The sequence below is a fragment of the Mauremys reevesii genome, linkage group 1 (assembly GCF_016161935.1).
Source record: "Mauremys reevesii isolate NIE-2019 linkage group 1, ASM1616193v1, whole genome shotgun sequence".
Taxonomy (NCBI): domain Eukaryota; kingdom Metazoa; phylum Chordata; order Testudines; family Geoemydidae; genus Mauremys; species Mauremys reevesii.
The window spans coordinates 263,982,536-264,009,175 of record NC_052623.1 but is presented as its reverse complement, the minus strand read 5'-3'; the positions used below and the strand labels follow the sequence as shown (position 1 = coordinate 264,009,175).

General features: G+C 44.5%; 2 protein-coding genes across 12 annotated transcripts in view; one reads left to right on the top strand and one right to left on the bottom strand.

Moving 5' to 3' along the window:
- Window positions 1-584: 584 nt before the first annotated feature.
- Window positions 585-26,640, top strand: part of PRDM4 (PR/SET domain 4) — a 48,026-nt gene continuing 21,970 nt past the window's right edge. For 6 of the 11 annotated variants that reach the window (XM_039485923.1, XM_039485972.1, XM_039485986.1 and 3 more), the window contains exons 1-2: window positions 22,807-22,835; window positions 25,360-25,493. In XM_039485923.1, coding sequence (XP_039341857.1) covers window positions 22,822-22,835; window positions 25,360-25,493 — 148 coding nt within the window. In that variant the 5' untranslated portion in view covers window positions 22,807-22,821. Of the gene's footprint in view, window positions 606-8,955; window positions 8,987-21,764; window positions 21,840-21,985; window positions 22,220-22,806; window positions 22,836-22,933; window positions 22,952-25,359; window positions 25,494-26,640 lie in introns of those variants that run through there. The other 5 variants (XM_039485966.1, XM_039485935.1, XM_039485954.1 and 2 more) reach the window with 5 other exon arrangements.
- On the bottom strand, window positions 12,524-13,097 carry ASCL4 (achaete-scute family bHLH transcription factor 4). The gene has a single exon (XM_039486005.1). The coding sequence runs from the start codon at window positions 13,095-13,097 to the stop codon at window positions 12,534-12,536; it is 564 nt and encodes a 187-aa protein (XP_039341939.1). The 3' UTR covers window positions 12,524-12,533.

The window sequence follows — 26,640 nt, the reverse complement described above, 5'->3', positions numbered from 1 at the left end:
TCCCTGTACAGTGAAGTGCAGAAAGTGGACCGGAAAGGGTTCCTAAGCAGTGACTGGTGCACTGTGGGATGATAGTGGGAGAACCGTTCAGGGACTATTGCATCAGCAATACCCACTGGCACTGGCACATGGTGGTCAGCCTTGCTTGAAGCAAGAGTAATGCAAATGATGGTGTGATTGCCTCTGCACTGTTGGAAGTTTCTTTGTGTGTGGGCATGTGGTGTGACAGAGGTGTTGCTGGAAAAGTGGTTAGCACTCTTAGTGCCTTATATACATCTCCAGTGGCCCTGTTATTCCAGCCTTCTAAACCATTCTACTTCTTCTCCACCCTGACCTAGTAGCACTCTTTGGTATTTCTTTTCAAGAGTCCATGCACAATTCCAAATGTGCTTCAATCCTCACCCACACCACCTTTTATTTCAGCCTCGGGTTTCTCCTAGGCAGAGATTACCTATTACCATATTATGACAAATTTTGTGAAGACCCTGTGAGGTAATCGATGCCTACTAGGGGACTAGGTTGAGCCCCCCCAAACTCATTTCACTCATGACCAAAGATTTGAACCCAATGTGGCAGATACGGCAATTTCCTGAGGTCTCCTTGAGGTAGCTTTAACATCCATTCTTTTAAACATGCAAAGTTTATGTATTATTGTGGAACTTCATGTAATGTCTCGGGGGGGAAAGATAACCAATGAAAACCCTGGGAAGTGTAATGCAAATCAAAGGACTGTTTCAACCAATATACCAGACAAGAATGAACTTCTGGAACAAAATGGATTTCCCAGGAACGCTCTAGTGGGAGGTGTGTGCAAATGTAACTCCTCCGGTTATGCAAGAATCAGAATTTTGAAGCTTTGCCATGAGGAGGGGACCTTTGTTTGCGGATTACCTGTTACCTGAGGAGCTAACTGTGAACTTGTAACCACCGGAAAACCCAATCGGGGGGTGTTGAAGGACTGCCTCCTACTAGAGCCCCTGTTGGAGTTGGGGGTGATCTTTGGTAAGCATGGCTCTTTAATGTTTTTAATTGTTTATATATTCTTTTATTGTTTTCTTGTGTTTTCTCTGTAATGCTTTCACCTTAAGAATGAATGTGCTTGCTTAGAAAGGGCTGTGTGATAACTTGTAACTTCTGGCAATTACGTTGGTTATAGCCTCTGGAGGGAAGGTGAAGCGCAGACACTGGCTGTTTAAGCAGTCTGGCTTGCTGGGGAACTCACAGTGTAAGCAGGGACCTGTGCAGCCTGGAAGTACCCAGCTCAGAAGGGAGAGAGCAATGGGTCTCCACCCAAGAGAAGTGACAGCTGAGGAGCCGGGAGCCTTGAGTGGGTGCCAAACTGTGACACCCTGGCCTCCAGAGGTGGGATACTGCATCAGCTCACTACCCCACCTGGCACAAGTGGCATTGCTTTCCCCTCCCTCAGCAGAATTTCCCTCCATAAATCTCACTGCCTGCTTATAACTCCGCACCACTGCCTGTCAGCATGTCATCTTAAGCCCTTGTTTTCAGAAATTAATCCTCTCCCAAAGGCTTTATTTTTTAATTTGTTTCTTGTTTCTCTGAGTTTGACCATATGACAGGTGACTGGTGTGATATTGCACAGTGTGTTACAGCTTGAAAACATGTTTCTCTCCCCCTCCCCCCTCATTTATTTCATTTGTACATTACATCGTTCATTATCAGCTTTGTTTCTCTAAGGGCTGGTCCACACTAAGAAGCGGGGTCGAAATAGGGTACGCAAATTCAGCTACATGAATGGCGCGCTGCTGATTTCAGTACCCTTCGAACTCTCTACTCCAGACGCGCGCGGAAGAAATCGGTCCTCTCCACGCGGTCGCCACCGCCGCCGCCCAGTGTGGGGAGTACGACTGCGGCGGGCGCGCGCCGCAGCTAGCGCGCTCACATTAGACGCGATAGTTCAACTCTCGAAGTCACTCACTCACCACCCGCACCCGGCTGGTAAGTCCAGCTAAGGGAATAGAGAGATTTAGTGCCATCAAGTCTGGTGCTGAGCAGATCACCTCAGGTAACTGAGTATTCCCATAGGAGGAATCCCTTGCTGGAGAGTCTGTGAGGTCTCCAGTGTTTCTTGAGCTGAAAGAGTTGCCAGGCTTCTAGTTTTCAACCAGACCACCAGGTCAAAATAGGACTCTAGAAGCTCCGGTCAGCTCTGGTCAGGTCTGCCTTCCCTGTCTCCGTGCAGCTCCTGGAAGCAGCTGGCATATCCAGATCCTAGGCACGGGGCGGCCAGGAGGCTTGGCATGCTGGCCCCACCCCAAGCACTGGCTCCAAAACTCCCAATGGCTGGGAACTGCGACCAGTGGGAGCTGCAAGGGCAGCGCCTGCAGGCGAAGACAGCAGGACGGAGCCCCCTGGCTGCCCCTGTGCCTAGGAGCTGGACAAGTCGGCTGCTTCCAGGAGCCACTTGAGGTAAGCACCACCCAGAGCCTGTGTCCCAAACCCCTCCTGCACCCCATTGCCCTGCCCCAGCCCTGAGCCCCCCCCCCCCGCACCCAAACTCCCTCCCAGAGCCTGCACCCCACAGCCCCACTGCACTCGAAACCCCTTGGCCGCAGCCCCACACCAGAGCCCACACCCCCAGCTGGAGCCCTCACCCTGTCCCACACCCCAACCCCCTGCCCTAGCCCAGAACCCCCTCCCACACTCCAAACCCCTCAGCCCTACCCCCCATCCCAGAGCCCCCTCCTGCACACCAAACCCCTCATCCCCAGCCCCACCTCAGAGCCCGCACCCCCTGCTGGAGCCCTCACCCCTTCCTGTACCCCAACCCCTGTCCTGATCCCTGTGAAAATGAGTGAGTGAGTGAGTGGTGTGGTGGAGAGTGAGTGACTGAGGGAGGGGGAATGGAGTGAGCAGGGGGCGGGCCTCAGAGAAGGGGCAGGGAAGGAGCAGGGTCTTCGGGAAGGGGCAGGGCAGGAGCGGGGCAAGGGTGTTTGGTTTTCTGCAATCAGAAAGTTGGCAACCCTGGCAAAGAGCCACATCTAGTCAACCACCTAATATGTAACTAAGGAAATAAGGTCAGTGCAAATGGAAGATGTTGGTTGGTGCTCAGTGCTGATGATTGACAGCCTTGGGAGCAAAGTCTTTTATTTATCTCCAGAATCAGGAGAGTATGGCTGTGAAAACACCCTGTAAGAAATGAGATCCCTACTCTCCGCGCCTCTCAAAATACAGGCATAAGAATGGCCATTCTGAGTCAGAACCAAAGGTCCATCTAGCCCAGTATCCTGTCCTCCAGCAGTGGCCAATGCCAGGTGCCCCAGAGGGAATGAACAGAGCAGGCAAGATCAAGTGATCCATCCCCTGTCGCCCATTCCCAGCTTCTGGCAAATTTTGTTATTCCCAACCCCCAGGCTGAATCTCAGTGGAATCAAAATCCCAGATCCAGATGCTCCCAAAATGTGGAGGAGCTCAAAGCCCAGTGTGATCCAGACTTCATGGCTCAGTTCTATCTCTGTAACAAGTGGAACCAAACCTGGATGCAAACCCCTTTTGGATTTTGTTGAAGCTTGGATCCAGAACCGACTCTGCCCATATCCATTATTTCATGCAGCTACTGTGATGCACTGCTGACATTTTAACAAAAGGCTGGCTCAGAAATGTCACATTTCATTTGATGACATGGGTGACATTCCTTGTATAAAATTCCCCCTCCACTCCTCACAAAAATCCATCAGTTTCATTTTCCGCCTCCTAAAAAGAATTCCGTCAGTTCTATGCCCTTCTGCATATTTGTGAGACGCAGATCTGCCTGTAGAGGTTTCCTCCATGTATAGATCTGAGAGGGCCAATCATATGGTGTGGGAGAGAAGGGATCTTTAAGTCCCTACAGCTTCCTGCTGTGGGAATTGTAGCTCAGCTGCATTTGTTTTTTTTTCAATTTTAGGGCTTGACTAGACTAGAGGATTTTCCATTGGTGTAACTTCATTGGTGCAGCTACATCAATACGCCCCTTCCCCAGTGTAAACACACTGCACCAGAGTAAAACCCATTTTACACAGATGTAGCACATCTAAACTGGTACACCGAGGCAGCTACATCAGTGTCGCTACACCATTGCAACAAACCCCAACAGAGGCAGGTCTCTAGCAATCGGCTTGCATTCAATTACATAGGCTTATGTTGTCCAGACTGCCTTTGCAAGGAAAAGGCCTAGAGACATGTTTTTAAAAATGAAACCCTTTCCAGGGCCCCAAAGACTGGCTTTCTTAACAGGGGGCTTGCAAGGGCCCATCCATCTCAGGGCATACGGCTAGCATTTCTGGCAATGAAGTCTGTATCTGTCATAAGCAGCAACAAATAAGGAGAAGCCAAACAAGCTGATCTTTCTAGCTTTAAAAGAAACAGCTCGTGTGCTGAATTGGTCTCTGCTTTTCCTTTGAAGTCAATCCAGTAAACCCTACGCGTACATGTACTCCCAGAGCATATGAGATTTGCTTTCCCTTTTAAGCGCTCTGCCTTGTAAAGTGTTGGGTGGAGTTTTCAGTTCCTACGGTTTACCTCACTGACAAACTAGAATCCAAAACCTTCAGCCCACCCCTCAGGCCAGGCTTTGGTGTAAGCAACTGCCCTTATAGCACATGTGTTCTGGGGAGCAATTTGACTTTCCAGTTCTCAGTGGTGTGTGAGCGAGTGTTGCCTAGCCAGGGCAGGGCAGGACAAGTCCTGGTGATGCAGAGTAAGGCAACCAAGCATCATTATCCTTAGTCACATTAAAAGTGCGACAGGATGGCTTTGGACTAGGGCCTGTCCTGCAGTCCTCACACAGGCAAAACTCAGTCGATTTCAGTGGGAGGTTTGCCTGCACCAGGACTGCTGGATTAAGCTGGTGGAACTGAATCCTACACAGTGATTAGCACCTCATAATTCCTTTCCCCTGTCCCAGCTCTTGACTTTGCTCTTTAAAAGAAAATGTTCAGGTGCTGTAACTGGGGGAGGCCAGTGAATGATCGATGACAAAACCATGCGGCCAAAAGAATCGCCTGCCCTAAGAGTGTTTTCTCTAAAAAGCTCAGACACCACTGGCTTGAATCACAGGAGTATGTGTGGGTGAGGAGGGGCAGGCCTCCCTGGTGCTAAAAATTGTGATCCTGTCATTCCTCAAAAGAGTGAAGGGGGGAGGGATAGCTCAGTGGTTTGCGCATTGGCTTGCTAAACCCAGGGTTGTGAGTTCAATCCTTGAGGGGGCCACTTAGGGATCTAGGGCAAATTGGTCCTGCTAGTGAAGGCAGGGGGGCTGGACTTAATGACCCTTCCAGTTCTAGGAGATTGGTATATCTCTATTTATTATTATTTAAGAACCTGAACCAAAGCCCACTAAGTCAGTGGAAAGACTCCCATTGACTTTACTGAGCTTTGGATCATAGACCGTCAGTATCTGGAAGGGGCATGTTTTCTGCTGCATGAAGTGCATTTCTCTTTTCCTGCTTGCACCTAGCTTGGAGCCTCTTCAGAGCAGTGCCATCAGCCACAAATTGCTGCAAATTACAAGAATTGTTGGCAAACTGGACTGATTTTACAAGAGCCAAGGGCCCAGTCCTGTGGCCTCTCCACACTTGACATCCCATGGACTTCAATGGGAGCCCGGCACATGGGGGAGATTCCAGGTGTGGCGTCAGTTTAATATCATAGATCCCCCTAGTCTGTCCTTCCAGGGGGATGGGCGTGCTGATCTAACAGCTTTTTTTTCCATCTCTAACTACTCTGATCCAAAGGGCCATCACTGGACACATTTGCTGTGGTCCAAGAAAATGAATGAAATGTATGAGAAATAGATGGCTGATATATTTATAATATATTTTCTCCTATTGGCAAGGCCTCAGGTACAGAATATTACTTACCTTGCTTTGTAAAGCGCTTTGAGATGTATCAATTTCCCACACTATATAATTGCTGGGCATTCCAAGAGTCTAATAATGGTTGTGTAGCTTTACATTTTTCTGCAGTGTGTTCATGCCTCATTCCCTTGCTTGTCAGTTGCAGATAGGCTGGTGGTGGTTATACTGGGGACCTGTAGAAAGTAAGTGTGCTTACTTTGTATTATTTAAGAACTTCAGAACTTACTGGGCCAGATCCTTAGCAAGTATAAATCGGCATCATTCTGTTGACTTCAATTCCAGCTGTGGGTCTTTCCCCTTATAATGTTTCAGGTCTTCTTCTTCTTCCTTTATTTCTCAGTGACAGAGGGAAAGAGGAGTTATTTTTTAAGCATATGCTCCCTGTTCACTTATTCCAATGAGATAACTGGCTTTGACTGCTTTACTGTCTGAAGTATACTTTCCTATAGTGCCTTATGTTTTCCTTTGGACATTTGTTGACACTGAGTAGTTAACACGAAAGCAGTATGGATGGGCTTTGATTGAAGAATTCAGCTAGATAGCTATTAGGGGATTAAAAGCAATTCCATGGCCAGGATTATACATCTTTAAAATTGTGATAATATCAAGGAGCAAATGGATTTATAATTTAATGGGAGGAGGTGGAGTAGGGGGCTGTCAGACGTTCTTTTCCCATGTTTGATAGAAAATTACAGAGGATGCATTTGGTGTGCAGAAGTTTGATAAAGTTGTTGAGCATTTTCCTAAGGATAGCACTACTTGTCTTTCTTGTAAACGGTAATTGCGCCAAATGAAGAGAATTCTTCTGTTCAACATTTTTATTAAAACATTAGTTCCCAGGGTGACAAGTTGGATCATCCTCTGTTTTCAAAGTCTGATAATGATACACTTTAGAAGCTTTGAAGAAAACCTTTGTCTAGACAGATGCAGCTTAGGAAAGCTTTTGAACTGTAGCATTCACTAGAAAATTCTGTTGACATTGTTACATATAGGATTTTTGTATTTTGTATTTGGGAATTCTTCAGCAATCTCATACTTCCTTGTGCTAAAACAAAGCACAATACTTGTATGAGAACAGGGGCTGTGAGAAAACAAAATATAGAGCTTTCTCTCCCAGAAGGATCTTTTTTTCCCAGTACAGTGTTTCCATGGAAAGAGTTTCATTCCCAACTAGCAGTTCATTTCCAGCCTTCATAAATAATAATCACCTACTGGTGGCTATTACATTTTAACTCTTTAATCTTTTGTGTCTGGTTGGCATTATTAGAAGCCTTCACAATTGTTAAACGGAATAAAATATCCAACTTGAAAACAATAATAAGAATTATGACCACAAACTTATTGAAAAGTTTCTCTGCAACAAATTCACTTGATTTGAACCCTAGCAGTCTTTTTTCTCAGTATTATTTCCCATACCCAGGGTTTGTTTCTGAGAGCAGAACATCAAAGATTTACAAGTAACAAAATGGAGCCACCTAACAATGCGAAGGGCCAGTCAGTGTCTAGCTCATGTGGTGGGGGGGAGGGAGCCGTGTTCACATGCAATCCCTATGCTCTCCTGAGTGAAACTGCTGCTCTCTGTTAGCATGTCCTGGGTCACTAGCCACCTGAAAGGAAGCTGGGAGGGGGAAGGGCCATGGCATCATCCCCCTTTCTGCCCAGCAGAGCTAGCTGGCCACAGAGGGGAAGGCACGCAGCACTCTCTTTATATGCCAGGAAAACCCAGGAAGGGGTGAGGGGGCTTGGAGCTGGCTCTGCGATGTCCCCAATACAGGCCTTTGAGGTACAACGTGATTTGAAAAACTCTTTAGAATTCTATCCAGTACCCTCTGCCCAGGAGATAACATGGTCATTATGTCCATATTTAGGTTTATTGGCTTGGATTGATTTCACTATTAATGATACTTATATATATATATATATATATATATATATATATATATATATATATATATATATATATATATACAATGCTTTTAATCTTCGAAGCACTTTACAACAATTAAGATTCACAGCCTCCACATGAGGTACTGTAGGTGAATAGGCATTATTCTTAGATAACAAAAGTTTGCGTGAAAAACACAACAGTCTTAACTATAGAGTCACAACCAGCACCTCTATAATCACAAACCCCATTGTACAGATCGGGAAACTGAGGACGGAGGGTTAAAATCTCTAGTCTGAGGCCTCAAAGGGAGTCAGGACGGGTCTACACCTAAAAATTGGATCAACCTAGTTACATCACTCAGGGATGTGAGAAAGATTTTGCACCCTGTGCAATGTAGTTAGATAGACCTAATCCCCTCATAGATGCAGGTACAGTAACTTCTCACTTAACGTTGTAGGTATGTTCCTGAAAAAATGCGACTTTAAGTGAAACGATGTTAAGTGAATCCAATTTCCCCATAAGAATTAATGTAAATGGGGGGGTGGGGGTTAGGTTCCAGGGACATTTTTTCACTAGACAAAAAAATTATATATTATATAGATATACACACAGTATATGTTTTAAACAAACAATTTAATACTGTTCACAGTGATGATGATTGTGAAGCTTGGTTGAGGTAGTGAAGTTAGAGGGTGGGCTATTTCCCAGGGAATGCCTTGCTGCTAAATCAGTGGTTCTCAAACTTTTGTACTGGTGACCCCTTTCACATAGCAAGCCTCTGAGTGCGACCCCCCCCCTATAAATTAAAAATACTTTTTTATATATTTAACACCATTATAAATGCTGGAGGCAAAGCAGGGTTTGGGGTGGAGGCTGACATCTCATGACCCCCCCACATAATAACCTCGGGGTCCTGGCCCCCAGTTTGAGAACCCCTGTGCTAAATGATGAACTAGCACTCGGCTGAGCCCTCAAGGGTTAACACATTGTTGTTAATGTAGCCTCTCACTCTACAAGGCAGCAGGAATGGAGGGGAGGGTAGATAGATTAACAGACAGAGACAGACACACACCTTGTGTGTGGGAGATAGAGAAATGCACACTGCCCCTTTAAGTAAGCTGACCCACTCTTAAGTGCATTGTCTTGGATCAGGAAGTTGAGACAGCAGCTGCTGCCCCAGACTCTCTCTGTCTCTCACTGTCTGTGTCCCCACCCTGCTCTATATGGAGAAGAAGGGGTAAGCGGGGTGTAGGAGTGGGGGGGACACCCTGACATTAGCCTCCTTCATCCCCCTCCCCCGCACAGCAAGCAGGAGGCTCGGGGAGCAGCTCCAAGGTACAGGGCAGGAGCAGCACATGGCAGTGTGGGGAGGGACAGCTGCAATTGCTAGCCTGCTGGGCGACTGCTGCACAGGGAATTTAGGGGATCAGGGAGCTGATAGGAGGAGCTGATGGGGGGGGCTGCCGGTCCACCCTGGTTCCAAGCCCTCGCCTGTTAGCTGCAACAGGCTGCTCTTCCATTAAGCAGTGGACAAAGCAGGCGGCTGCCAAATGTTAGAAGGGAGCATTGCACAGCTTTAAATGAGCATGTTTCCTAATTGTTCAGCAATGTAACAACGACTTTATGTGAGGAGTTACTGTAGGTTGATGGAAGAATTCTTCTGCCAACCTAACTACTACCTCTTGGATATGTGGATTACCTGCATCAAAGGAAAAACCCCACAACTCAAGAGGAATGTTGATAAACACGAGAGTTGGGGGTTCAGAGAAGATCCACAAGAATGATTACAAGATTTATAGACTCAAGGAGCTCAATCTTTTTATCTTAACAAAGAGAAGGTTACAAAGCTAGACAAATTCTGACTGGAAATAAGACGTACCTTTTTAATGGTGAGAATAATTAACCATGTGTCGTGGTAGATTATCCATCACTGACAATTTTAAAATCAAGATTGGATGTTTTTCTAAAAGATCTGCTCTAGGAATTATTTTGGGAAATTCTATACCCTGTGTTATAGAGGTCAGACTAGATGATCGTAATTGTTCCTTCTGGCCTTAGAATCTGTGAATCTATTGTGTGGGACGCATCTAGACTATGATACTTCAGCACCATAGCTGTGCCGCTGTAGTATAGACATGGCCTTAGTATCCAAAGCCAAGAGTAGAAGCCAGAAAAGTCTGGAATCCTAGTCCTGTTCTCAGACTACTACCTTACCCCCAACCACCACCACCAAAGATAAACACGAAAACATATACACCTGAAAAGATGTATTCCAACTCTGGAAACTCATCCATACCTCTACAGACAACAGCCCACGCAGCAGGAGGTGCACTGTCTGGAAGCTGGAAGCAGCCCTGCTTCAAAAGGGGAGCATAGCCAGTATATAAAGAGCAGGGGACTAAGCCTCAGTGCTTCACTATCATTTTTAACAGTGCTTTTTAGTACTATTAGAGCTGAGTGAATAATTCATAGCAAATAACTCATAAACCAGTTTTAGCTCCTTATTGTTTGTGAATTGTTCATGGACAGATGATTATATCTCCAAATGTTTTTCTTCTTTAAAATTATTTGCTGAATAATTTTGATCTTTAAATTGCTAGTGAGTAGCTCATTACTAGAAATCAATATGGAATATACAAAATTTGAAATGAGAGCTGTGCGGGTTAGTTCTGATTGGACACATATGTCACATAATTGTTTTTTCATTCCCTAATTGGATGAAGAGGACACTTAACAGGTTTACACTGCAACTATTCATATTTCTGAGTTTAATGTTTGCTTTCTGTCAATTTGTCATAGAGTTATAGATTTAAGGCCAGAAGGACCATTGTGATCATCTAGTCTGACTTCCTGTATAACACAGGCTATAGGACATCCCCGAATTAATTCCTGTTTGAACTAATGCATGTTTTTTTAGAAAAACTTCCAATCTTGATTTAAAAGTTTCCAGTGATGGAGAATCTACCACAACCCTTGGTAAGTTGTTCCAATGGTTAATTACCTCCACTATTAAAAATGTGTCCCTTACTTCTAGTCTCAGTTTGTCTAGACTTCAACTTCCAGCCATCGGATCTTGTTATAGCTTTGAGCCCTCTATTACCATGTTTCTGTTTCTTACAGACCGTGATCAGGTCACCTCTTAACCTACTCTTTGTTAAGCTAAACAAATCGAGCTCCTTGAGTCTAGTTTCCCCTGTTCGCTGAAAATTCAGTTTCTGGGAACATTTCTCATTCACTAATCTCCATGAAAATGAAAATAAAAACAGTCAGAGTTAATTCAATTGTTTTATTTAAGCAAATATTCAGGGACATGTTTTGAGGTATCTGACCAGCACTAATGTTCATTCATATTTGTATATGAACATTTTCAGGATTTCACTCAAGGTATCTGGAAAGGGAGATGAGGAGAGAAAACCATCAAATCAAAGTGATCCCATAAGTAGAAATTTGGAAATGTTGTGGGGGAGGGGAGTTTAAAAGTTTATTTTGGTATTATTTTAAAGTTGGGGGGTAGCTCATTTGGAGCGGGAAGAGAGAGAATACATTCTGGGCCTGGTTCAACACATCCCTTAAGCACATGCTTAACTTTAAGCACATACTTTAGTTCTTTGCTGAATCAGGGTCTTGGAGAATAGTAAGTGACGAAAAAAAGAACTTTGAGAGATTTGGAGAAAAACTCTGATTGCCTTTTGAGAGACAATGGTTCAAATTAAATATATATTGTAGAGCTTGAGGTATGTATTTTAGAAAAGTCTGTTTTAAACAGTAATACAATACTTTAAATGTAAGGAAAAATGCCCACATTTTCATATGAATGTAGCTTAATATATTTCAGCCTTTCTGTAGACACTAGTACATGACCACTACAGGAGTATGTTTCCATGCATATTACCTCCGACCATCAAATAGATGTCATGATCAATAACATTTGTCTGCAAATACAATTTATGTAAATGAAGGTGCACAGGGAAAAGGTGGATGTCTTCACCACAATTTCATCACTATTACTTTGTCTGATTGGGATTTTACAGAACTATAATTAGCATATTAATTTAGTATTGGTTAGGATGGAAATTGCAGTCTGCCATTTGCTGAGAGCAATTCTTTAAAATAAGTCCCAAGTTTTCTTCACATACTCACACCTGCAAAGCATCCTAATTATGGACCATCTGCTTGCATTAAAAAGGACATTGCCAAATAGATTTAACCTGAAATGTAGATTTAATTTTTTAAACATTTGTTTTTCAAAACCTAATATTAATAGAAATTTTGCATGAGTTTTAAAAATGTTGGTGAAACATATGTTATCTAATTTTACACCCTCTTTCCCTCCCACTCCTCAACCACAATATTTGCAAACCAAACATTGCATCATTGTATCAGTGCATGGAAACTAGAAAATAAACCTGACTAGGAAAAAACTGGTTAATCTATTTTAATTTTTCCCACTGAGTGAAATGCAAAAAGTAATCCAACAGCATAAAAGGTGAAGAGTAATTTAGATTTTAAAAACTGTCTCAAGTTTAATAATCTAAACAACAATAAGTAAACACAGCTGAGGAAATTTGAAAGGAATTTGTGTATCTTTACGAACCACTTGTAGGCTACGTGCATGCAGCAACAGTGAAAAGGTCTTCTCAGAGACTGAAGATACCTTTATTTTCCCAGGCTCTTTCCTCTTTCGTAGGATACATTTTGACCTGTAGAAAAATCATGTGGATTTAGATACCATAACAGAGTTTTTGATTGGTCTTGAAGGCATCTGTTCCTGAAGATGATGTTTCCTAGATGCAAGTCTCCTCAAACTCACTGTATGGAGATGAAGCTAAAGAGGTTTTAGACTCCCCATCACTGTTGCATTCCCTTCTTAGATCAGGACTGGAAGCATCTGTAGCCTCCTTAGCAGATATTGTTTCCTTAGTGGTAGACCCTAACGGCTGACAGTCCAGCAAACTCTGAAGGTGTTTAATGTAATTTATTGCGGCTCTTAGGGTCTCCACTTTGCTGAGGCGTTTGTCTGCAAGCTCCTTGGGAAGATGTTCTCGGAGGCATGCATATCCCTCATTCACACAACGCACTCTTTGCCTCTCTCTCTCATTTCTCTTTCGAATGAAGGCAGGCTCAAAAGAATAGTCATAGACTCCTACATATCCAGAGAAAGGGATGTAGGAAAATCTACCTGAATAACCACGGTAGGCTTGGTCCCAATAAGTTGGATCGAAATGGAAGGGAACACCAAAGGGCTCTCTTAGTGGTAACCCATGAGGATTCACATGGTTATTTCCCATGGACATAGCTCCTGAGAATAACATCCCATTCAATAGTCCAGCATCTTTATTGCTGTCCATTGTTTACCAGTGCAATTTTAATCTCAAATTTGGCTTCCAAATCTTGCATTAATCCATGCATGGAGGAAACATTTGTATTGGGGTCCTCTGCCCCACAGTCTGCTCCGTTCTTGTGGGTGAGATCTATGTCCAGATTTAAAGGCAAAACTAACAATTCATGAAGTCCACTATATGACTGAAAATCAGCTCTACTCCTCAATCTTTTATAGAGGCAGGATGCCATCTAATTTATAGACCGGCTTTTAGGACTATCACTCCACACTTTAAACCCAGCATTTCCTCTGATCTTCATCTTTCAAAAGATAATAAGAGGGTTCCTGTATTCCTTTTCTTCTAGCTTGAAAGTGTGTCCATAGAGTTAATACCAAACATAAACAAGCTTCCAGGCTCTAAACACTTCTCTTGTATTGTAACCCACAATGTCTTTTGATAAAGTTGTCTCCAAAAGATGGGTAATTTCCAAAGTTTATAGGGATCTTCAAAGTTTTGGCAGAACTCCTCCCACTCAGGAACCAAAGATCTCCTGTCAGCTGAAAAACTAGCCAAAGGCTTTTCACACTGTAATCCAAAATACATCTGCAGCCTTTGTTGTTTCTGCTGTTCCAATCTAACTGAAGCGGGTTCTCCAGCAGTATGCAAAACTTATATGGTATCTCTTTAGCTTTCTAGGAAGGCTGAGAGATCATCAAAGGAAAGAGTGCTCTCTTGTGGTTGCAAGTCGTCTCACATCAAGATTACATACGTGCCTCCAAGAAAGGAAATCAGTGTTTTCTTGGTGTTTTCTTTCAGCTGAAAAGAAAGCTTTTCCAGCAAGTTCTGAGGAGAGCTGGGTTCAAAAATTCAAAATATATTTTTTGAGAAAATGTTCATGAATTTTTGTTTGTTTTTCATTGAAATTTTGGTCTGATGGAAAATGGTCTGATCATCTCTGGTGAGGACAAAACAAAAAAAAAACAACCCTTAAATTTCCCCCCAAATGGCAGTGCTGCTGTTACAACATGTTTGGCTAGATTCTGGCCCGTGAAATCAGTGAGAGTTAGGTTCTTAAGCACCTTTGAGGATCTGGGTCTAAATAAGTGAACAAAATTCCCCATGTCAAGAAATATGGACGTGCTGGTGCAGAGTCTGAAGCTGGCAGTAGTGACATCAATATGCACTTTTTAAAAAGTATGCTTGGCTTTTTGTATGGGGTTATTTTGCAATCCTAAAAAACAAAAGTAGCCTGTTTTTTAATTTTCAGAGTATGTTCGACTTACTTGGGGACCATTGCAAACAGTCCTGAGGCTGCCCTGACTTATGCCACGGGCAGAATCATCCCCAAGAAGCCTCAGAAATTGGGGAAGCACAAAGGTGGCATGTAGCCACTCCTCCACCTCTGGGTCCTACACTCAGCACAGCTCAACCCGCCCAGAGGACTGGGGCCATAGTGTTTTGTACCATTAATGTAGAACATAAGAACGGCCATACTGGGTCAGACCAAAGGTCCCGATCTAGCTCAGTATCCCGATAATGGCCAGTGCCAGACACTTCAAAGGGAATGAACAGAACAGGTGCTCATCAAGTGATCCATTAGAATTAGAATGATACTTTTCATAAGGCATGAAAACATTTTATATCAAGACTGGCTGTCTTTCTAAAAGATAAGCTAAAGCTCAAACAAAAGTTATGGGCTTGCTGCATGAATTAACTGGGGGAGGTTCTATTGTTGTTTAGGCAGGGGGGCAGACTAGATAATCATAAAGGTCCATTCTGGTCTTAACATCTGTGAAAACACTGGGTCATAATGGAACTCTCACCATAACAGCTTTTGCTCTCAGCAAACACTAGCATAGCCATGATTTCATGATTTGTTTAACAAATGAAAATAGTCGGGGTTTTGTTTGTTTTTTATTTAAACCTCACCCTGCAGCTTTTGTGACTCAAACACTACAGTATTGTCTAGATTAGGGACTAAGATTCTCTAGAAACAAATGGGATGCTGACCGGTCTGTTGTCGTTGTCCAACTCAAAAAGCATACAGCTTAAATGGAAATAAATTAGATTTGTATAATTCTTCCATTTAAAATAGTTGAATGTGTCATTAGCAACACAGCACTGGCACTTATTTTTTAAGCTATGTGATTTTAAACGGACAGTGTACCTTTAAAAGCTCAGAAAAATTCCCCGCTGCTGTTTAAAATCCTGGATGGTCTTTGGAGTCTCTAAAACCATTCCTAGTGTCTAGCCATGTTCAAAAGGCAGAATTATATTTCAGTTCAGTAACACAAACATTGTTTGTTGCCATCAGACTTTTATTTCAATGTTTACTGTAAACACCACTCACCTGCAGTTCCCAGAGCGCTGAAAACCCCCCTATGTTAAAGGGATACACGATTTTCCTAAAGTTAATCCATTTTCTTAATTCTTTTAACATATAAAATGATCATAGACGAAATATTGATTTGAATGATCAGAAAAGCCAGGTGCATATCAGAGTCCACACTGGCAGGGAATGATTTGCTTCAGCAACATGAGAAAAGTGAAAATGTGCTGCTAATTTTTGTTGATTGGATTATCATATTGACAAGCTAATGGGATTCTCTCAGGCTGAAGTTTGCCTCTCGCAGAGAACCAGAACGAGGCCTATGCACCAATTAAGTCCCATTTAAGCTCTCTGGTGAGGGCTTAAGTAGGACTAAGGTGATGCATATTTCATGTACTGGGCCTCTGTACAGGCCAGATCCTGCTCTCGTTACCTACACAAACAGTCCCTCACACTGTAAAATTAAAATTCATAAGCATTTTCATCTTAAATCCAGGGATAGATTAAGACAATATGGGGGATTGGCTCCAAAAACACTGCTCCTTCTAGAAATATATAGTTTCTTGTATACCTTGATCTCCTTTCTCAGGTTCCCCCCAAACAAAACTCCTCTCCTTGATATCTTGCCACCTATAGACTCTTTGATCTCTTCACACAATCCCCTCCAACCCAGACAGAATTTTAGGATCTAATTCTGTTCATGTTGTTATAAATTAGGAGCAGCTCCATTGTAGTCAATAGAGTTACACCTGTGCAAAAATTGCTATGAAAGGAGAATCAGGCTCTTAGTTTCTCACTGATTCACTACTGAGTCAAGGCCTCTCAGACCTCTGGAGCAAGAGCTCAAGGATTTATGGATTCCTTCTTAATCTGTCTCTGCTTAAATCCCATCTTTTTTTTTTTTAATATAAAAGTGTACATTGGGACAGTCCATAAATTCTCCATTTTCCCTGTTTTTTCCATTCACTTCTTGTACTTCAATGTTCATTCTTAATTATCTGCTTGAAACTACTAGAAAATATTTCCCACATAAGTGAAAATAAAATTTAAATAATTATTCCCTCCAGATACAGTTTAGTTATAGTTTTGATTGCACATCTCACAATATGATTTGTAAAGCCAAAACAATGTAATATTGACTATGTAATAGTGACAAAAAATCCCAATAGCAAATATTATTACTCAGCCTTCCATCCTGCTGTTGGTGCCACTCACACTAACTGGAATCATGTACATCTCTTGCGTAAAGCCTTGAAGTCAGTGGCATATTTTCAGCAACAACTTCCCAGTGACAAGTATTTCCTGTGGATCTTGTCTGAAATTAAGTTCAGATTGATTAAACTGCTCTGGTAGAAGCACAAGAACTAGCTGGATGCATGCAAGTACACCTGTTTCCCAAATGGTAACGTCAAAATGATTTTATCTAAAAAACTAACACCCAGGAAGTAGAAAAAAGTACTGAAGGAAGACTATCTGTTTTATGCTTGTATGCCTTTTTGGTTTTTCTTCTTCCTTGCAATTTACTTGATACAAAACAAAGTTTATACATTGCCAATTTCTTGTGTTAACTTCATACTGCAATAGAATAATATTATAAAAATATCTTGCATTTATAGAGCAACTAAGGAATCCAAAATATGCTAAAGCTCAGAAAATTTATGATTTTGTTCGGTTATAAGGTGGTTGTCTCCTCTTCAGAATGTGGCATCTGTCCCAGTTTGACAGCCAAAAATAAGAGCTGGATTTAATCTAAATGTTTATACCATATCCATCACCATGGTATCTGTGTGCTGACTAATGAGTGATACACCAAATGAGGAAAAAAATCCATTGTTTGGTGTTAGAAAATTGGGCTCAAATCTGTGGAATGAGTTCAGTGCTCTCACCCCGTTTCTTGGCATTTCTGAGCAAAGGGTATCAGAGGTGAGTTTATAATAACTACAGATCAAAATTAGTGAAACGTAACAAAGTATGAGAAGTGTGTGTGATGTTATTGACATGAATTGTGACCGTATAGATCATTGTTGCAACCAGGGTCCTATGGTTGCACCAGGTCTAGTACAGAGGAGATCAAGTGGGGTGTCCATGGAAAGGTTGTAGTTTGCTGGTTATGATTATACTTTCTGTCTTGCCTTTTGGAATAAATGTTTTTTAAAAGCTGTATCCATTGTTCATGGGTTGTTAGAACATTTTTCTTCCTAATATATATATTACAGCACATCAGACATTCAGCACACGTCTCTCTGCAGACACAGGTGATTTTTTCAGGCAATTGCACTTAATATTATCACTGACCTACCTAGACATTGCTATATGGTTTAAACTGGTCTTTAGATATCAGTTTTCTAAAGGGCTAAAGTTATGTGACTACAATACAAGGTGGAGGATTGGATGGCTCAAGGGCTAGGTTGTGAGATAAAGATCTGGTCATTTCTGTTACTGGTTCCAGTACAGCTCAGGCTGATAGTGACCATAACTTGTTATCATTTGATTTCTGTTTGATGGCCTGTGTGAAACAAGGTGATGGTTTTAATGATGTAGACACCTCTCCAGTAGGAACTGGACTTATGTCACTACCAGAACTTACATTAATTCAGCAAAACTATTGGTCTGTCCATATGAAAGGGTCCAGGACTAATATAATAGATGGTGCTGCAGAGTGCAGTTGAGAAGTTCAGAAGTGGTGTGCCGAATCTTCATTTATTCACTGTAATTTAAGGTTTCGCGTGCCCGTAATACATTTTAACGTTTTTAGAAGGTCTCTTTCTATAAGTCTATAATATATAACTAAACTATTGTTGTAAAGTAAAGTAAATAAGGCCTTTAAGATGCTGAATTTAAAATTAAATTAAAATACAGAGCCCCCCGGACTGGTGGCCAGGACCTGGGCAGTGTGAGTGCCACTGAAAATCAGCTCGCGTGCTGCCTTCGGCACCCATGCCATAGGTTGCCTACCCCTGCTCTATACCATGGGAGAGAGCTTGTAACCCCCATATTCATCATTTATATATAATGGTGATATTTCATATAGAGCATGCCATGTAAGGTATCATTGGAAAGGTTATGATGTGCTGAAAGCCACTGTTCTAAATATGTATATCATTAGTGAATATGAAGTTATGAGATTGTGTTGTATGGTTGTCACTAAAATATGCTGTGAGCTGGGGAATTGCCCAGATATTAGCTCCCCAGATACAACAAGTGAGGTAAACAATGCCCGGGGTGGATATTGGACAACCATCAACAGCCATTGTCTAGCAAGGGACTTACAATTCAATGACTCCCTTGTAATGCACAAGGCCACAACAGGGGAACTGCTCAACTTTGCCTAGTGACTCAGCAACGCCCACCAGACATGCCTAGACTTGTGTTATCCAAGCACATGGGCTGAGGATATAAAATGGGAGACGGAGGCCACATAGTTTGTCCTCTTTCCCTATCTACAGCGAAGGCAATGAGAATGCTGAAGCTGAGGAGACTGGTCCCCAGGCTAACAAGGAGAGAGCCTGCAAATGAAAGATTGTACTCAACCTGCAGTATCCAGTGGGGTGAGAAAAACTGCTTAGTCCAGACATTGCCTAGTCTAATAAGGTTGAGAATTTAAACTGTGTGCTTATCTTTTATTTTCCTTTGGTAACTACTCTTTTTGCCCATCACTTACAATAATTTAAAACCTAGCTTTTGTAGTCAATAAACTTATTCAAATGTTTATCCTTAGCAGTGAGTTTGACTGATGTGCTTGGTAAATCTGCTTAGGTTACAAAGGCTGGTGTATGTCCACTTTCCATTGATGAAGTGGCGAACCAATGAATAAACTTGCATTGCTTAAGAAAGGGTCTTGAGCAGAGCAAGACGATGTATTCCTGAGGTACAAGGCTGAGTGCTGGAGAGATTCGGCTGGTCCCTTTCTCTGTGTGATTCATGAGTAGCTCTGGGAGCATTTATGCAATCTAGCTGGGTGTGGGGCTCCACATGGGTTGTACTGAGTGGTAACAGCACCTGGAGGGGTTTTCTGCATGTCACCAATAAGGCATTGTGGGAAACAGTGAGTTAAGAGAGCAGAGCGGTCCCACTGTCCCAGGTTGTACCCTGGGGATCCCGTCACAGAGATAAGTATCAGAGGGGTAGCCGTGTTAGTCTGGATCTGTAAAAGCAGCAAAGAATCCTGTGGCACCTTATAGACTAACAGACGTATTGGAGCATGAGCTTTCGTGGGTGAATACCCACTTCGTCGGGTGCATGTGAGACATATTCCAAAGTTGGGGGAGGACAGAAATCTGGGACGTCGCCTGCCATTTTCGATGTATTGGAAAGAGCAACGTAGAAAGAGTTTCTTTGGGTCTCCATTTGAAACTGGCATTACCTGCTTTACCAGAACACTTGCATGCTTGTAATTATGCAGCTGAGTTTCTGCTGAGAAAGGTAAAAAGTAGAAGAGACAACCAGATGAACCATTACACAGTAAAAAAAAAATAATAATAATAATCAAGCACAGAATCCCAAATCACTTGTTACCAGGTTTTTCTGTCCCTGCAAGGTTCTTACACTGACCTGCTGGTCTAAGTCTGTTTGCACTACAGATATACCCAGCTATAAAAAGAGTTAGCTGTTCAGTGAAGAATGTGACAGTCCCTGGAAAATGTAGAACAACTGGATGATGTCATTCCCTCAGCCATGAATGATGCTGAGGGATTATATCCTCCATTAAGAAGAACTGATAGGTTTGTAATGAATGACTTCCAAATCATGAGGGTATTTTAGATTCACCTAAGTACTGAGTGATTTTTTAAGATCAAAAGGTGGGAGTGCAGACAGCAAGACACCATCAAGCCTCTTCCTGCACAGACATCCAAACATTTCTTTTGAACATTTAATGATGCCTCACTTAAGAGTCAGGCCTGATCAGATTACAGATGCATATAACCATGTTTCAGAGAACTGTTAACAGTTGACAAGGGAAGCTTGTGATTGGTTTGAACAGCATGTGTGATTTATATACATGAATGACAGGTGATTGTGAGCCATGAGGCTATTCACATACATTAGGAGATTCTAATGCATGTATAGCCTTAGTCAGTGTTTCCCTGTGCGGTGTTTCATATGTTAGAAGAATCCCATGTCTCAAGAGTATAACTAGGAAACCATGGACCTGTGATGAAAGTGCTGTGAAATATAACCGCCTGGTGACTATAGTCAAACTACAGGAGGTTATTTTGTCAGTTGGCTGTTGTATTTTTGCTATATTTTTTAATTATATAGGGAACAAATGATAGGCAACTGTGAGTGACAGGGCTAACATTTTAAGCAAGAGTTATTACTATTGTACAATGCACAAAAGTGTGCAAAGTGCCTTACAGTACCAATAAAGACATGGGCCCTTCCCTGAAGAGCCTGTAATCAGATGACAGAGCCAAATTTTAATATTCCAGACCCCAACATGAAAGTGTTGCTTTGCAGTTTGAAATCCCACCCTGTCCACACCACCAAGCAAAACATCTGTGCCTCACCCTCTCTCTCTCTGCACTCGGATATGGCATCCAAACCTCCTGCTTAGGGAGTGCAGTTCAGTTGAGGGTGACCAGTGCTGAATTTGTAATGAAAGAGGTGCTGGGACTCAAGCAAGTTTGTTATTTTCATAACTGATGTGACAAGCCCAGATGTCCCAGGGCTATGAACTGCCAAGCCTAGAGGTGCCGGGGCTCAGCCCTGGCAAGCCCTAGCTCAGATTAAGCCCCGAGAGAGATCCTCTCATCAGGCAAAGCGCAGTTCTGCCATCCTTTACTCATACCATAAGGATAACAACATTTCATGACCCCCAGGTTTCATATTTAGGTGATTTGTAACCAACACCAGCCAAAACTGGTCACTTGGGCAGCACTGCTCAGTGAGGCAGAGTAGGTGAGTTCATGTAAATACAGTCTGGTCCTGAAGCCTTCCCCCCACCGGTGGCTCATCACTAGCTGTCAGGGCAGAGCTCAATCATTTGCAATGGTTAGGTAGGCCAATACAGCCAAAACAAATTGCCCTCACTGTCGTAAGTAGCAGCTGTATGAGGCAGCTAGTCTGTGTCCAGCCTTTCCAAACCCAGTCTCAGGTACAGGTATTTTCTCATATACTGTGGGTGCTTTTAACCTGTGTATTAATGTTTCAATTTCATTTCAAAGGTCCAGCCAAGGGCTAAGCTGGCGGCCCTGCATGTAACTGCGGCGGGGGGAGTCGAGGGAAATCCCTGGACTGGCGCCTCACTGGGGCGCGGACGGCGGCGAGAGGGTCGCTCAGCGCAGGGCTGGCACCGGGGCGCGGGGGGAGGTGGCGGGCGGCGGGAAGAGCGGCGGCTGGCACGCGGCCCAGCGTGGGGAGGCGGCGGGAAGAGCGGCGGTTGGGACGCCGGGGGAGGTGGCGGCGCTGCGCGAAGAGCGGCGGTTCCGACGCGGCGGGAGGTGGGTACCCGGCGGGAAGAGCCGAGCGCGGCAGCGGAGCGCTTCCTGGATGCCGCCGCCGCTGCCGCTGCCGCCGGACAAAGCTGAAGCGGCGCCGCGGGCCGAGGCCGGCGGGTTCTCGGCCTGTGCCGGCGTCAGGCCCCCTCCCCCCGGCGGGGCTCGCGCCGCTCGGCGGCCCGCTCTCTCCCCGCCCGGCCCATGAGGCGCTGGGCGGCCGCTCGCTGCCGGGGGCGGCGGCTCCCCTCGAGCGCGGCCCGGGAGCCGGGCGGATGCCCCAGCGGGGAGCGGCTCCCGGCGGGAGGGCGGGGCTGAGGGGCCCGATGCTGCTGCTGCCGCCGCCGCCTGCGGGAGACGCCCGGCCCGAGGCCCCTGCACCCCAGGTGAGCGGCGGCGGGGCCCGCGGGTGGCGCCGAGCCTCGCCCCCTGCCCGCTGCCCGGCCACGCGGCCCTGGCCCCGGTCCCGCCAGGCGCTGCGGGATCGGGGCCGGGCGCCGCCGCCGTCTCCCTGCTTGCGGCCCAGGAGGCCGGTCCGGCTCGCGGCGGGGGCCCCTGCAGGTGTCAGGTTCTCGGGCCCCGTCCCGCTGCGGTGCGAAAGCCCCGGCAGACCGGGCGCCCCGGGCTGTGGAAATCCCGGACAGCGGCGGACAGAATCGAGGCATTGAAAGTCCCCCGTGAAACTCGCCGTTTAGCTGTAACCTGGTTCATAGCTCGCTCGGAGTTAGACCTCAGCCCGGCCCCGTGTCCTGCAGCTGGTGCTGGCCGCTGGGCGATCCTCCCCTTCGGGGGCTTTCCACCGCCGCTTGAGCTGGGGGGGTGGAGGGGCAGGACCTCCCTGGATGGGAGCATCCCTGGGCAGACTTCCTCAGCAGCACCAAAGCAAGAAAAGAGCCCTGGTCAGGATCAGTGTTTGGTCTGGATCAGCACTTGAATCCCCAAACTGAAAATTTGGTCCTGGGCGTGTGTGTATGGATTTGAACCTTAAATGAAGAGGAAAATGTGTGTTAACCTACCTGGATTTGAAATTTTGTTGGCTACTTCTGCAAAATATTTTTCCTTCCCATTTTTTACGCGAATTAAATGCTGGTGATAGGCGCTGCATTGAAAGTCTTGGGGTGGGTTTATCAACATAAGTAGGTAAAATAGTCAGACACAATCCAAATTGCCCTCAATCCTGCCAAGTATGTGTCTACTCTGTTTTGGAAGGGCCCCCTTAATGGGGTGAGAAGGAGTTTAGTTTAGTATCCATGTTTGAACCAGTCCTTGACTTCTGAGACTGTCAACTAGTGTGTAGTGCAGGGGTGGACAAACTTTTTGGCCCAAGGGAAACATTGGGAAACTGCATGGAGGGCCAGATAAACAGCCTGGCCCCTGCCCCCCTATCTGCCTCCCCCCACTTTCCGCCCCCTGACTGCCTCCCTCAGAAACCTGACCCATCAAACCCCCCCCTGCTCCTTGTCCTCTGACCCCTCCTGGGACCTCCCGCACCTAACCGCCCCCCTGGGACTCCACCCCCATCCCAGTGGCTCTCAAACTTTTTTTACTGGTGACCCCTTTCACATAGCAAGCCTCTGAGTGCAACCCCCCCCCCTTATAAATTGTAAACACTTTAAAATATATTTAACACCATTATAAATACTGGAGGCAAAGCGGGGTTTAGGGTAGAGATTGACAGCTCACGACTCCCCATCTAATAACCTTGTGACCCCCTGAGGGGTCCTGACCCCCCATTTGAGAACCCCTGTCCTATCCAACCCCCCCGCTCCCTGTCCCCTGACTGCCCCAACCCCTATCCACACCCCCGCCCCTGACTGGCCCCCAGGACCCCACCCCCATCCAACCCCTCACTGTCCCCCGAACCTCTGCCCCATCCAACCCCCATCCCCTGACTGCCCCAACCCCTAGCCACACCCCCGCCCCATGACAGGCCCTCTGAGACTCCCATGCCTATCCAACCCCCATCCCCTGACCACCCGCCCGAACTTCCGCCCCATCCAACTGCTCCCTGTCCCCCGGGACCTCCTGCACCTTATCCATGCTCCCCCCCCACCCCCTTACCATGCTGCTAGAGTGGCAGGACTGGCTTATTGGAAAGCCTGGGAGGTGGGTGGGTGCAAGCCGTGCTGCCCAGCAGTAGTGGCAGGCCAAAGCGCTGGCGTTGCTGCTGGGGAGGGGCCGGGGATTAGCCTCCCTGGCTGGGAGCTCAGGAGCCTGGCAGGACGGTCCCGTGGGCCAGATGTGGCCCTTAGACTGTAGTTTGCCCACCTCTGGTGTAGTGTGATAGTGGCTTTTTCACATATGATGTGTACACATGTCCATTAAGTGTACTGGCTTGAATACCAATTAATTACCCACAGAACAGCCATCCTGTGGAAGTGAGTTTGTCACTACTTTCCAGGGTCATAAGGGACTAAGGGCTTGTCTACACTGGCACTTTACAGCGTTGCAACTTTCTTGCTGAGGGGTGTGAGCTATAAAGCGCCAGTGTAGATAGTCCTACAGTGCTGGGAGCCGCGCCTCTCGAGGAGGTGGGTTTTTTGTGTAGCTGTGCCGCGACTACACAAGTGGCAATGCTTTAACATTGCCAGTGTAGACTAGTCCTTAGTGAGTTGAAGGTTCTGTACCTAGTTGAGAGACAATGTGGGTGAACTAATATCATTTATTGGACCAGCTTCTGTTGGTGAAAGAGCCAAGCTTTCAAACTACACAGAGCTCTTCTTTAGGACCCGAGGAAGACCTCTGTGTAGCTCCAAAGCTTGTCACTTTCACCAGTGATCCAATAAAAGATATTACCTCACCCAGCTTGTCTCTCTAATAACCTGGGACCAATACAGCTATAACAACAGTGCAAACAACTATGACCAGTTGAGTCATCTGTTCCACCCAAGAAAGATTTAGTTTGATTCTGCCTTTAAAAAATGAGTTTAAATCGATAAACCTTAAAAATCAAAATGCCTATGTGCTGTTGTTCAGCTTTTAATATAAATAATCCAGCTACTGACAGTATAGAAGGAACTAGTACATTTATTTGTAATTATGGTGACAGTCTTGTAAAGATATATTTACAGAATCTAGATCACAGTAAAGTATTTTGATACTTGAGAGAGCTTTTCTAGTTTGTCGTTTATTTATTTAAAAAATAAAAAAATGAAATCAAAAGATAAATCTGACAAATCCTAAAAATGGAGACTTAAAGCAGATCTCCTTTCTTTTGTACTATAGAGACGGGATATTTCAGCATAAGAGTATGTACAATTATTTTTCATTCAGCAACATTGTTCAATACTAGGGCAGTAGCGAAGGAGTTAAGATCTGATTTTTGTCTGTTACTGTTTATTTTTGTTTTATTTTATCTAATTTGATTAACATATGTTATCTACAAAAATTATGTGTGCCATTTGATAATGGGCGGGAAACTATATTGTCTGCTTAGATTAGTGAGGTGGACATATGTTGTATACAAATCTTATTTTTCTAGGACTGAAGAAACTAAGAATGATCTTTTTGTTTGTTTTTTTTGTAGGATGAATGAAATGAACCTGAGTTCGGTAGGGATGGACCAGCTGACCTCATCCTCTGTGAGCAATGCCCTGCCTGTCTCAGGAAGTCACCTGGGACTTACTGCATCACCCACTCACAATGCCATACCGGCACCAGGTAACTTGGAGAGTTGCAGGAAGGGCTGATACTTGTCACTTGCTATGTATTTGCATTTTGCATGACAGTTGAAAATCAAAGTAGCATAAGTGTGAAGTGCTCACAGCTGGATAGAGGCATCTGGGTTTGTCCTCTGAAGGCTGGAGTCCTCAGGGGGTGATACACGCACTTGAGCAGATCTGACATTTGATCTAGTGGTTGTAAACCACACTGTGGGACGAAGAGACACCTGAAAGTTGCTGCTTGTGTAGAAAAGGCAAAAGCAATGCTTTCTGTGGTAAGATGTGTCCCACACAATTCAGTTCATTTTTGTCTTAATAGGTATTAATGAGCTACCTGTCTCTCTTTCTCTCTCCTTTTTGCTGCATTAATCATTGTGGCATTTGAGTCCATAGAAATATGAGCTGTTGCTCAGAAATCTGCCCCAGACTATGTAAAAGACACACTCAGATTATATTAAATGATAAAACACACCTCTTTTCTTGACACGGTTTTCAGGAAGTTGCACAGAAGTGTCCATTACAAGTGAAAACATAATAAAGAATGAGACAGTATATAAAAATGCACCTACAGGGCAGGACGCCCAGCTAGATCTTAGCTGAACCCCAGATTCTAGAAGGGGTGATCTTTCTTCTGGGGATACTCCACTTGCCTCAGCCACTTGCGAAATGGAGCATGACCTCTCAGGGTAGAACCAGCCCCTAGGAGCAGCAGCAATGCAAGGTGGGCCCAGCTAGGACTCCATGACCTCAATATCTGGATAGTCCCTTGACCCCAGCAGTGTCAGTGGACTGCTTTTTACAACTTGAACCCTGGATAGTTTCTCTTTTCTGATCAGTTGTTTGCCCCAGCATCCTCACAGTCCTTCCAGTGTCTGGCTTATCTCCCATGCCTTCCATAGTCCTGTACATCCTTCTTTCTCTCTGCTCCCCTTCTGTCTTTTTTACCTTCTCCTTTTACTGTTTATTCCATTCATTAACCCCTTTTGCCCCATCACAGCCCCATAATAAAATTAATAAATGAAGTTTTGTACTAAAGAAAATGAAACACAATTTAAAGAAACTTGAAATGAAAAAGTTAGTATTTTAACATTTTCTTAATTAACCAGAAACTTTCAAAAATGTTAAACAGAAAAGCTCTAACTGCT